The 12913-nt window shown below is 40.1% G+C and overlaps 1 protein-coding gene across 1 annotated transcript; it reads left to right on the top strand.

Annotated features, from left to right (window-relative positions):
- The first annotated feature begins 3516 nt into the window (after positions 1–3516).
- On the top strand, positions 3517–4394 carry LOC132280922 (uncharacterized). Its single transcript, XM_059782675.1, has 3 exons — positions 3517–3670; positions 3772–3859; positions 4025–4394. The coding sequence occupies exons 1-3, from the start codon at positions 3517–3519 to the stop codon at positions 4392–4394; spliced, it is 612 nt and encodes a 203-aa protein (XP_059638658.1).
- The last annotated feature ends 8519 nt before the right edge of the window (positions 4395–12913 follow it).

The following is a 12913-nucleotide window of genomic DNA, read 5'->3' on the forward strand; positions in this document are numbered from 1 at the left end:
ATGCCCATGCCAACCCCTCGGCATCTCTCTCCACACATCAACCAACCAACACCATTCCCCCAACCCCCATTTCCTGCAACCTACCCAAACCATCCCTCTCAAACCAACCAACCTCACCCCTTACTCCTCTCGGCAGCCATCAACTTCTCCTCCATGCAACCAATCCAAACTCACCCTCCCTCTAACCATGCATGCATGCCAAAAAAAAAAAAAAAAAATTGTATAGATTTTTGTCTTTCTTTAACATTCATGTTTGTATTCTTATTTATGTTTTGATTTTTCTTAAAAGACCTATGCTTTTACCTGTGTACATTAGTTGTGTTTGGATAGGTCTTCGTGTCCAAGTTTGGGGGACGCTTCTGCGCATTCACATCGATGGATATCTTTTGTCTTCGTCACTCCACTTGGTATTATTGTTCTTTTACCTTCTTTGCTCTTATTTTGTTTCACTTGTCTTCACACTTTGAGGACAATGTGACATTCAAGTTTGGGGGTGCATTTATGCATTTTTGGTTTCATAATTTCTGCTAAGCAATGATAGTATAACTTGACACTTGTCGGAGATGAAACATATGTTTAATACCTTGTGTATAGAAGCAATTGACATTTTTGAAAATAAAGAAAAATTTGAGTTGAAATGATCATGTAGATTCAAATTAGTCTTTATAAATGTCTCAATTAAATTCTCGCTGGATTTAACACTCTTTTAAGCTTCACAATGCACAGATGCACATTGGAAACTTAACTGTGAGGCATGCAACTTGATCGACCTTGACCTTGGCCTAGTTAATTTGATTTGATGAACCTGATAGATGAATGTCTTTGGCATGATTTAAGTTGTCTAAAAAAAAAAAAAAAACTGAGAAAGAAAGAAAATAATGACCAGTTGACATTCGTAGCCTTTCCAACTCGAGCTATTAAGCCCTAGGAGTGTCTCTATACTTAGCACCCTAAAGCGGTCTGGTTTGGGAGTTGTTGGCCTAACGCTTGCTACAAGGGTTGGTTAGAAAGCTTAAAGGACTTAAACATTGTACGGTCATTCAAAAAAATTGTAATAAAACATGGTTCGCTAGAGTTCGTAGCCTTTCCAACTTGAGCTATTAAGCCGTTCGGAGTGTCTCTACACTTAACATCCTAAAGCCATCTGGTTTGGGAGTTGTTGGCCTAACGCTTGCTACATAAGTTGGTTAGAAAGCTTAAGGGACTTCAGCATTGCACAACCATTCTATGTTTCGCTTATGAGTTGCAATAAATTGTCAACAAGCAACAAAAGTTGTCTTGTAAATAAAATCATGCCTTAGGGACCTCATTTAAAGGGGAATTCAATGATTTGAAAACTTGTGCTTTGGAATTGGAAAAGAAAGTAAAAGCCGCATGTTGAGAATCCAATTCACTTCCACTAAAGCTAGAGTTGATTTCCATTCAAGAGATGATAATTGAGTTATTTATATAGACTTTGATGTTGATGCATGTATGTGGAAATGTATTTAGCCAATTTTTGTATCAATGCTTCATATATGCAAGGTAGTCTTCCCAATGACCCCATCTCCAGCTCTTTTTCTATTTCAAGTTATTTTTGAGCAATGTATATATCTTATTTTACCATGGATGATATTTTTGTAGTAGCAAGCCCATGGTTGTCTTTTCATTAAGTTTTTCATTGTAGTTTTGCTAAGGGACTAGCAAAATGTAAGTTTGGAGGTGTGATAAGCGCCGAATATTGTATATTCAAGCGCCCTAAATTGCATTAGTAAAGTCCGTTGTATGTTAATTTATGTAGATTATCTTCATTTCTATGTTTTTATGCATTTTCAGGTTCATTGGCCAAAATGGAACAAGAATAAGGCCTTGTGGAATCTTGAGCAACAAAAGGTGCCCATTCTGAATTCTGGCAGCAGTAGAACCTGGACTTTGCTCGCCATTTTGACCTTCCAAACTCGAGAAATGGACTTCCCTCATAACATGAAAGATTTAGAGCTCTGAATTAGATTTCTAAATCTTCAAACGGTTTGTCATTCGGAGCTCGGACCAGAGAGTTATGGCCTTGTTACCAGAGGTGCGCAGAACTGCCTGGCAGCAATGAAATTCTGCCTTGATCTTCATTTTTGACCAACCATACTTGAGAATTGGATCTCCACCAAAACATGAAATATTTAGATCTCTGAATTAGCTTTCTAAATCTTTAAACGGTTCATCATTCGGAGTTCGGAGCGTAAAGTTATGGCTATTTAACCAAAGTAGGTCTGGGCGGAGCAAGTGAAGCATGGAGCTTTTTACACTAAATTCGAGTGCTCGAGGCCTTGCTTAGAGTGCTCGAATTTTGGGCAGAATGCCCTTCGGAAATGGCTCATTTCAGCCCACTTGCACCTTGGTTTCTTCATTTTGTTTTCCTCTTTAATGAAGTGGTTGGAGATGTTGGTTGGTGGCCTTTTGGTAGTAGATAAGAGGGATAAGAGCCACACAATACAAAGGTTTTTCATTCTACAAGATTAGAAGAGGGAGAAGAGAGCAAAGGGGAGGAGTTCTTAAAGCTTCAAGAAGGAAGCTCGAAAATGGAGATGGAGTCTTCTGCTTCTTCTTCTTCCATTTTTGTATCCATGGATAACTAAACCTCCATCTAGGGAGGTGATGAAACTCCTCCTTGTAAGCATGTCTAGTTTTTGATTTATTTTGGGGAATGAAATGTGTATTTGACTAGTTCCATAATCTAGAGCATGTTACATAATGTAATGGATGTTTTAATGTTCTAAAGATCATGTTGCATTAAATACTCTTGTCTTAGATGATTTAATCTCATGGTTGTATGGCTTGTAGTTTCATAGTGACAATGGAGCTAAGACTATGGAATGGTTTTAATGGCATGATTTTGAGTAGCTTGTTAATTCATTGCTTAAGAATTTCTTTTGATGGATTAACCTTGTGACTTGTTATCATGTGCTCTCATCAATTGATTACTTGTTTGACAATCTCTAGCTTAGTGAGCATGTTGAGGATTGCACCATAGTTTAGGTAATTTAAGCATGTGGAGCTTTGATAGGTTGTTCTTACATTTTAATTAATTGAATTTCTTGAAGATGATATAGTAGTCATGAATTGCTATTTATCAAGGTCATTTCTACATTAATTCCCCAAATCAATCATATAATTAGCTTGTGTAGAGGTTTGGAGTGGATTCACTTCCCTAGACTTCCTTCTCTAAATTTTCTCTTTTAATCTCCTTCAATTTATTGTTGTATGCATTCTGAATTTGTAGTTAAGTCACAACAAACACAACCTCTATGAACACCCCTTCATCATCCTAAGAATGACTCTAAACACTTAGGTTGCCTTAGACTAGCGCAGTCCCAGTGGTTCGACTTACCCGACCAATAGCCCTATTTTACAATGATTCGTGCTATTGCGAAGGTTGATGTATAGTTGATCAACCGATCAACTCATATGCCAGTTGGGTCTAAAAAGAGTAGAGTCGTTTATTTTCAGTGTCAACAGCCTATACATTACAAGTCTAATTGTCCTATGAAATCGACTTTAGTTTCTTCAGCACCGAGAGCTTGTTATGGGTGTGGCCAGCAAGGCTATTTGATTCGAGACTGTCCGAATCAAGGAGCAGGCACCGGTAGTGGTAGAGAGTCACAGCAGAGACAGTCACAGTCGGCTACAGCGCAGTCAGGTTTCAGACCACCACCACCACAACCTGCCATGTCTTCTCAGGGTTCATAACCAGTTTGGAGGGATACTCTTACTATTTCAGTGCAGTAGTTAGGTGTCTAGGTTGGCAGTTCACAGGCACAGGCGCCACAGGGGCGTGTCTTTGCACTTGCACAGACTGCTGCATCTTCTGGTCGATCAGTTCTCTGAGGTATCTTTCCAGTGTTTGGTTCTTGGGCTCGTGTTCTCTTTGACTCTGGTGCATCTCATTCCTTCATTGCATCATCGTTTGCACTTACATCAGGGTTAGAGGTCAATTTCATGGATCGGGCGTTATGTATTGATACGCCAATATGTATTTAATGTCTTTGAACAGAGTTGTGAGGGATTGCTCCAACGTGATAGTTGTGCGAACTTTCGTGTTTGATCTCATCCTACTGGAGATGACTAGCTTTGACGTCATTCTTGGGATGGATTGGCTAGCTTCATTTCATGCTACGATTGATTGTTTTAGAGGAAGAGTTACAGTTTGCACTCCTGAGGAAGGTTGTTTCTTTTTCGTGGGAGATCGGAGTGATTCCCACACTTTATCGTTTTATGGAATTCGTAAACGGAGTCGTGGTGATTACTTCTTGGCTAGTCTTTTAGCCGAACATGATGATGTTGTGGAAAAGGATTATCCGGCAGTTGTTCGTGATTTCTTGGATGTTTTTCCAGAGGACTTGACAGAGTTGCCTCCACATTGAGAAATAGAGTTTATTATTGATTTGATGCCCAGTACTGCGCCAATTTCTATGGCACCGTATCGTATGGCACCAATGGAGTTGGAAGAATTGAAGAAGCAGCTTGATGATTTAAGGATGAAAGGTTTCATCTAACCGAGTGTGTCACCTTCGGGCACACCGGTCTTGTTTGCTAAGAAGAAAGATGGTTCTTTGAGGTTGTGCATTGATTTCCGGAAGTTAAATCATGCCACCATCAAGAACAAGTATCCTTTGTGACGGATAGATGATTTGTTTGACCAGTTGAAGGGAGCAAGTTGCTTCTCAAATATTAACTTGAGGTTATGATATTATTAGTTATGCGTTAAGGATGAGGATATTCCGAAGACAGCGGTCCATACACGGTATGGACACTATGAGTTCTTTGTTATGCCTTTTGGCTTAATTAATGTGCCAGCGGCATTCATAGACTTGATGAACCGTGTCATTCATGATTACTTGGACCAGTTTGTGGTAGTTTTTGTGGGTGACATCCTTGTATACTCGCGGACTCGGGAAGAGCACGAGATCCATTTGAGTATTGTATTGCAGATTTTACGAGAGCACTATTTGTATGCCAAATGTGAAAAGTGTGAGTTTTTGGCTACAAGAGGTGAAATTTTTGGGGCATGTTATCTTAGAAGGTGGAGTGTCAGTGGATCCATCAAAGATAGAAGTGGTTTTGAATTGGGAGCAACCCAATAATGTTTTTAAGATCTAGAGTTTTCTTGGCCTAGCGGGTTATTATCATAGATTTGTGAAGGATTTTTCCCATTTAGTAGCACCTATGACTCACTTAACTCATAAGGGGATCAAGTTTATGTGGAATGAAGCATGTGACTCATCCTTTCAAGAGTTAAGGACAAGGTTGACTACGGCTCCAGTGTTGGTGATACCTAAGCATGGCTTGGGTTATGTGATCTATTGTAACGCTTCACGTGATGGTTTGGGGTGTGTGCTGATGCAGAATGGTAGAGTCGTGGCTTATGGGTCTTGGCAATTGAAGACTCACGAGTACAACTACCCTACTCATGACCTGGAGTTAGCGACAGTCGTGTTTGCTTTGAAGTATTGGAGACATTACTTGTATGGTGAGAGATTCGAGGTGTTCTCGGATCACAAGAGTCTCAAGTACCTATTCTCTTAAAAGGACTTGAACAACAGACAAAAACGGTGGGTTGAATTTTTGAAATATTATAACCTTAACTTGCAATATCATCCGGGCAAGGCAAATGTGATAGCAGATGCCTTAAGCCGGAAATCTCATGGGACTTTGGCCAGTTTAGCCATTCAAAAGTGGAAGATGCCTGAAGATCTGGCAGAGATGGGATTGCAATGTTTTGACGACGATGCTTGCAGTAAGTCGGCATTCTTGTTTAGTCTCGTAGTTCAGCCTACTCTTGTTAAACGAGTGATTGAGTCACAGAGACAGGACTCATAACTGGATGCCATTTGCACTTTGATCTCTAGTGGTGAGACGAAGAAATATTGGACCTTACATGTAAATGGAGGTCTACAGTTCAGGGGTTTGTTAGTTGTTCCCACAGTTTGTCCTAAGGACGTTTTACGGGAGTTTTATGCTTCCCGCTTTGCAGTTCATCCAGGTGGTACCAAGATGTATCACAATTTGAGATGTCAATATTGGTGGAACGGAATGAAAAGGGATGTTGTATAGTTTGTGGCTAAGTGCTTTACCTGTCAGCAAGTGAAAGCTAAGCATTAAAGACCAGCCGGTTTATTGCAACCATTGCTGGTAGTGCAGTGGAAATGGGAGCAGATTGCTATGGATTTTGTTACTGGTCTTCCCAAGTCCCGGAGAGGCAAAGAAGACGTATGGGTCATCATTGATAGACTGACCAAGACGGCTCACTTTTTGCCTATTAAGGCAACAGATGATGCAAAGGCACTTGGTGTGCTATATGTAAAAGAGATTGTGAGGTTGCATGGAGTTCCAGTTGCCATTGTTTCAGATAGGGATGCCAAGTTCACTTCGAAGTTCTGGGAAGGACTTGAAGTAGCGTTTGGCTCAACGTTGCACCTTAGTAGTGCATTCCATCCACAGATGGACGACCAGTCAAAGCGTACTATCCAGATCTTGTAGGATATGCTTCGGGCTTGTGTACTCGATTTAGGTGCTAGTTGGGAAGATCATCTACCGCTTATTGAGTTTGACTACAACAACAGTTATTAGGCGAGCATTGAGATAGCTCTATTTGAGACATTGTATGGCAAACCCTGCAAGTCTCCAATCTGTTGGACTGAGGTAGGCGAGACAGCCGCCTTAGGACCCGACATTGTACTCGAGACTACCGAGAAGATTAAGCTGATTAGACAGAGGTTGCTCACAGCTCAGAGCCGACAGAAGAGCTATGCGGATAGGCGGAGATGACCACTATCTTTTGAGGTGGGAGACCACGTTTTTTTACGGGTTTCTCCATGAAAGGGATTGATGAGATTCGGGAAAAGTGGCAAGTAATCGCCACAATTCATTAGACCGTTTGAGATTTTTGGACCGTATAGGAGAAGTTGCCTACAGACTTGTTTTCAGATGGACAAGGTTCATAATGTTTTTTAAGTGTCAATGTTACGGAAGTATGAGCCAGATCCATCCCACATTTTGAGTTGGGTTGATGTGGATATTAATGAGGATGTCTCCTATGAAGAAGGACCAGTTCAAATCCTTGACACACGGCAGAAAGTATTAAAGGACAAGACGATACCACTAGTAAAAATTCTTTGGAGGCACCATGGAGTCGAGGAGGCTCCTTGGGAGCTTAAACAGGAGGCTCACTCGAAGTACTCGGCATTGTTCTTTTTCCCAAGTACGACTTGATTTTAGGGACGAAATCTTTTTAAGTTGTGGAGATTGTGATGTTTCCATTTTTCGCAATTTTTCATTTCTCCGGGAATTTTGTCGTTGCAATGGCATTTTCTTCTTTTACCGTTTTATGTACCGGACACTGTGGAGTGTGCCGGTTGTGTTCGAGAGTTGTGATGAGTGCTGAAAAGTGCGTATTTAAATCCCTTAAGCTTAGGCATTCTAGTACCTTTATCTATCTTACTTTACCGTTTTAGATTGATTTCGTATTATTTCCATTTTCAGGCACTTATCCCGAAAATAAGCTAACTCAGCCAAATAAGAGCTTAATTGAAGCAATTCTGGGATTAAACAAAGAAAGGAGCAAAGTGGAGAAAGAAAGAAACAAATGAAGCCAAAGGTGGGAAGCAGCAAAGTTCGATCAATCCAACTCCAAGGTTCGATCGACCGAACACTGATCGATCTCAGCACTTCAAGATAGATCCAAGCCTTGGCCCAAAAGCAAAAAGTTCAAAGTTCGATCGATCCAACACCACCCTTCGGTCGATCGAACACTTTTGTCCTTATTCAAATGATTGATCCTATCCACAACTGTACCACCCACTAACCACTTTTGTCCTTTTCCCAAAAATATCTCTCAAGATATCTCGGATTTGTCTTTTCCCAAAAAGTTCAACCAGTTGGATCGATCTAGCCTAAGTTCGATGGATCTCAGCCAGTTCGATCGATCCAAATCCAAGGTTCGATCGATTGAACTTCCTCTAGTGCGAAAAAGTTAAATTTCTAGCTTGTGCAATCTGTCCTCTATCCAATCATTAGAGAATATTATGTGCACGACCCTAGCTCATTTTGGGTGTCACTTGACCTACCTATATAAGGATAAGGATTGCTTTTTACAAAAGGGGAGCCAATATATAATTCTAGGGTTTATTCTCTTGGAGAGCAAGTTTGGAAGAGGAGGAGGCTAGAGATACCATTGGAGACTCTTCATCAACCAAGGAGCAAAATCTCTTCCATGGAGTTAGCCCTTGAGGGTTGGAGCAATATCACCATGAGTGGCTAGACATCCTCTTGGGGCTAGAGTTAGCCCCAAGCATGCTTTCTACATCTTAATCTTGTGTATTATTAAGGGATTAGTGTTGTAATACATGTTTTGACACTTTTATATATATAGATCTTGTTTATTCAATGATTTATGTGGTTTAATGCTTTTAATTGATCATTTAATTCTATCCATATATCTATGTATGCTAGAATAGATGTTTATGTGTTTGCCTCTATTTCTTATGTTATTGATGCATGTCTATGTGTATTAATACTATAGATTTAGAGATTGTCAAAACAATGTACTTAAAAGAATGCTTTTGTGATTTTCTACATGGTCCATGCTCATTTCTTGATGGATTATCCCTCTCCCTTAGCTTAATTAGTTTAATTTTATGTCATTAGCCTAATTATAGTGTAGTGGTAGCATAGTTGTTAAATGAGAGGACAATCCATGCTAGTTGTTTGATATTCCACACTTTTGAATGCAAGTAGCATATGTCTCTAACCTTGTGGTGTATTTGGTTTGTGAGCTTAATGAAAAGATTAATGACTTGCCAGATATGTTGTGCTTTTCACATGCTATTTAGATAATATATACTTAATTGCTAGATATATTGTGTTTTTCATATGTTAATTAGACAATGTATGCTTAATTGGTCACCCTTGCTAATTGAATCAACTAAACACACACACACACCAATATTGCAACACACATTACCCTCATTAGTCACTAGTTAGAAGTGTAGAAAAGCATTGCTTGGTGGTGACCTCTAAACCCCAAGATTTCTCTCTCTCTTACTTACTCTTTGTTACATTCAATTACTTAGTTTAATTTAGTAGCTCTCTAGTTTAATTAACCAACCAACCATTGTTTGATCACTCGACCTACTAACCCTAATTGTGATTCTACAATCAAGTGCGACTCCAATCCCTTGGGACGATCCCTACTCACTCTTGCTACTTTAGTAGTAGTGTTGGTAGTGATTTTTATAAATTTAAACTTGACCTAAAAGGCTTTTCTTGAACCGCACATTCACTACATCAATTTGGCATGTAGGAACGGCCCTCTATCAAGTTGGTTGGGGAGTTTCATTGAGTTCAGGACTCTTTGAAATGAAAGTGTGGTTATTTTGTCATTTTTCAGTTTTTCAGGCCGGACGGTCTCATGTGGGACCCGCTACCGGAATTGTTGCATACGGGGATTTTGGTTGGGTCCATTTGCATCACATGCATTTTTATTTAATGTGTTTATGTGGGTTTTATATGGTTGTGTGCATGTATATAATTTTGTTGTTGAAATTAAAGAAAAAAGAAAAGATTTTTTTTTAAAAAAAAAGAGGTGGGACCCACTTTATTATTTTAAGAAAGAGCCAAGAGGCATTTTGGCCTCATTTTCCTTTCTTCCTCTCTCTCTCCCCGCAAGTCTCTCTCTCACCCTCTCAAATTTTTTTTTTCTTTTCCCTTTTTGCTTCAAAGCTACAAAGTTTGATTTCTCTCTCATCTTCGAGAGATTTTTTATGCCGTTTGCGGCAAATTAAAGAGCTCATCAAGATCTACGTTTTAATCGGAGCCAATCCTTGTTTAAACAACTTTGGAATTTTGAATCTAGGGCACAAATTGGGGTTTTTGCTTATTTTGAGGTAGGGGTTTCTAATTCCCAATTTCTTGTTCCTTTGTGAATTTTCCTTTAATATTTGTTGTCAAAGCATGTTTAATTTAAGTTGATTGCCTAAAAGATGATGTAATTGTTGTATATGAAATCTATGATTATGTGTATCGATTGAGTTGTATGAAAAAGATGCCTAAATGTTAATTTCCATGCCTATGGTGTTTATTATCTTGCTAGAAATTGCTATGTGGAAGTATGTAAAATTGTGTAGTAGAAATTCTTTTATTTTCATAGTAATAGTAAAATATATGACATGCATTCATGGCATTTGGCATGGAAAAGGGCAAAATGATTTGAAGTAAATGAAAAGGGGCTTTTGGGAAAAAAGTTTTTGATTAAAGTGATTTTATGAAAAACCCGGTCGCCGCGGAGTCACCAAAGGGCCGTGGTGTTAATGTAACCTAGAGGGAATTAGGGGAATCACTCTAGCGTGGTTGAGCTATCTGGGCCCCAAATGATGCCGCGGAGGTACCAAAGGTCAAGGACAGTAGCCAATCCTTCTCTCATGTCACTGCGGAATCACCAACGGATGGGTTATATTAACAGTTTGTGAAGTGATGAATGATTTTGAAAATGGGGAGTGACATACATGGCATTGCATTTATGGTACGGCATTTGCTTGTTTTGAACTTGAAATTGAAGTTATATTTTTCCCCGACTTATCATAATCTCATTCCCTATTGTTCTATTCATTGTCTGGATTCACGGGGTCACAAGAAATGTGTCTTAGGTACCACCTACTGAGCAATTTACTCACCCCATTACATTTAACATTTTTCAGGGCTGGGAAAGGAAGTAGTGGACACCGACCCTTCACAAGCATGAGGAGGGCTAGAAACCTATTTTGTTACCTTTTGTATTTTAGCCCATTCTTTTGTAAAGCTATAACCCATGAAACGTATTTGTTTTGCAATGTAACTATAATCTTTTGACAACACTTATTGCATATTTAGAACTATGTAAGCATATTGTAATGAATGAGGTATAATGTTGTACTTGATGGCAAGCCATTTATGTTTATAGTCTTATAATGTTTTATACTTTAGTTGTGAACTCAGAAATTTGACTGCATAACAGGTCCAGTATAGGTTTAGCTTATAAAGAGCATAGTCAGGAATCATTTCAAAGAGTTGGGGTGTGTGGAGCCTTGTTTCGGCCGGCTGACCCTCACCATTAACCTACCGAAACCCTAGGTTCGGCCGACCGAACCCCCTTCACCAGCCAACCGACAAGCTATTTTGGAAAGTCCCGAGAGCATGCATGTTTCAAAACTGTTTTAGCTGGCCGACCATGTAGGTCAGCCGACTGAACCTGCCCTATCAGCTGGTCGACCCAAGGCCATCAGCCGGCTGACCCTTCCTTTTTGGACTTGTACACTTGCAAGCTCTATAACATTGTGTTCTTAGATTATTTTAGACCCTGGACTGACTCATATGTCACGTATTGACGTAGGAAATTACAATGTTGTCCTTGGTTAACCCGGGTTCTGTTCAAGACCCGATTAACGATTCAGACCCACAAGTTCGGGTCGTTACAGATATGGTTGGGTTATTCATCTATTCTTGGTCCATTGTTTTCTTCTACGTGGCTTCGTTTCTTGGTTGTCCTCTCTTTTTTCCATTGGCTTGGCTCCTGGTTCAGTTTAGGAATTGGCCCTTATGGATTTTGAAGGTTTGATTACAATGGTGAGCAATCGGTCGATGATCCAGAGTTACCGATCTGATCATTTTGCAATCCCTACTTTCCTGTCTAGTGGTGCTCCTGCAATAATTTCTCTCTATTCAGAATTTCTTTCGATTGCCGGAAGTCGTGTCTTGGTGGTCTAGGAATACGACTGTCAATCTTATGGATTCTTATTCTGGGCTCAGGGAGATGGAAGGAGGGCATCAATCGAGGACGGAGACCTTATCACCGATTTTGCGGTCTGTGATGGCTACTGTTGAGGGATATATTTTTTTGGACATTGTAAAAGACTCTGGAAACACACAGCCTAGGGCTAAGGATGAATGGGCTCTTCTTGGACTTCTTTAATGGGCTCTTCTTGGACTTCTTTTAATGGGCCGCGCATGGGCTACACCAATAATAGTGGACCTGGATTGCTTATTGACGGGCAAAGGGACCCAGCTATAGATGGGCTAAGAGAACATAAACATTTTGGGCCAGATTATGGGCAGGTCGCTGATTGTGTTGGTCCAGTTTCTCAACCATTTGGAGATGCTGTTCTGGTTACGCTTCTGAATCATAAGTATGGCCCTCGATCTTCGCCTATGACGCCGTTGTCAGTGCCGCCGTTCTATACCAACTGCCATAGGTGGCGCGGGGACAGCTTTCTGGTGCCGGTTAAGTCTACAAGTAATTTTCATAATGCTAATTTATGTATTCTTATTTAGAATTGTCAAGGGTTGGGTAACCGTGTGACCGTACAACAGCTTAAATCTCTCCATCGGCTCCAGTCTTCGGATATTTTGGCGGTGTTGGAAACTAAGAATTATAGAAATAGAATTGATAGTATTCAGAAAGTTCTTGGGTACCAGCACAGGAGAGTGTCAAATCCGGTGGGGCGTTAGGGAGGGATGGTGCTTTGGTGGTAGGCCTTGGTTTAATTGCAAGTGATGGAATCAAATAAGTTTCGTATTACTGCAATGATTCATTCTCCCCATCACCCCCCATGGACACTCACTATTGTTTATGCCAGCCCTGTGGACAATATTTATGCTGTTTAATGGAATTATTTGGTGAATCAGGCAAAGTACTGGTCTTCAAAATGGGTGCTCATCGAGACTTTAATGATATTCTTCACCCTTCTAAAAAATATGGTGGGGCGATTAAAGCTGGGTGGCGACTGCAGGCATTCCATTCTTTATTAGAGAATTGTAATTTGTCGGATTTGGGTTACATGGGCTATCCTTTTACGTGGAATAATCACCATTCTAGGTCTACTGATATTCAAGAAAGATTAGATCGAGCTCT

This window comes from Cornus florida, unplaced genomic scaffold (genome assembly GCF_030987335.1).
Source record: "Cornus florida cultivar Cherokee Brave unplaced genomic scaffold, ASM3098733v1 CherokeeBrave_3.0.0_Hap2_Chr11, whole genome shotgun sequence".
In the NCBI taxonomy this organism is placed as follows: domain Eukaryota; kingdom Viridiplantae; phylum Streptophyta; class Magnoliopsida; order Cornales; family Cornaceae; genus Cornus; species Cornus florida.

Excerpts from the sequence above, each read along its gene's own strand:
- LOC132280922 (XM_059782675.1), top strand. The coding sequence starts at position 3,517 with ATGAAATCGACTTTAGTTTCTTCAGCACCGAGAGCTTGTTATGGGTGT. Across the intron at positions 3,671-3,771 it reads GTCGGCTACAGCGCAGTCAG|GTTGGCAGTTCACAGGCACA; the intron begins GTTTCAGACCAC and ends TTAGGTGTCTAG. Across the intron at positions 3,860-4,024 it reads TGGTCGATCAGTTCTCTGAG|AGTTGTGAGGGATTGCTCCA; the intron begins GTATCTTTCCAG and ends GTCTTTGAACAG.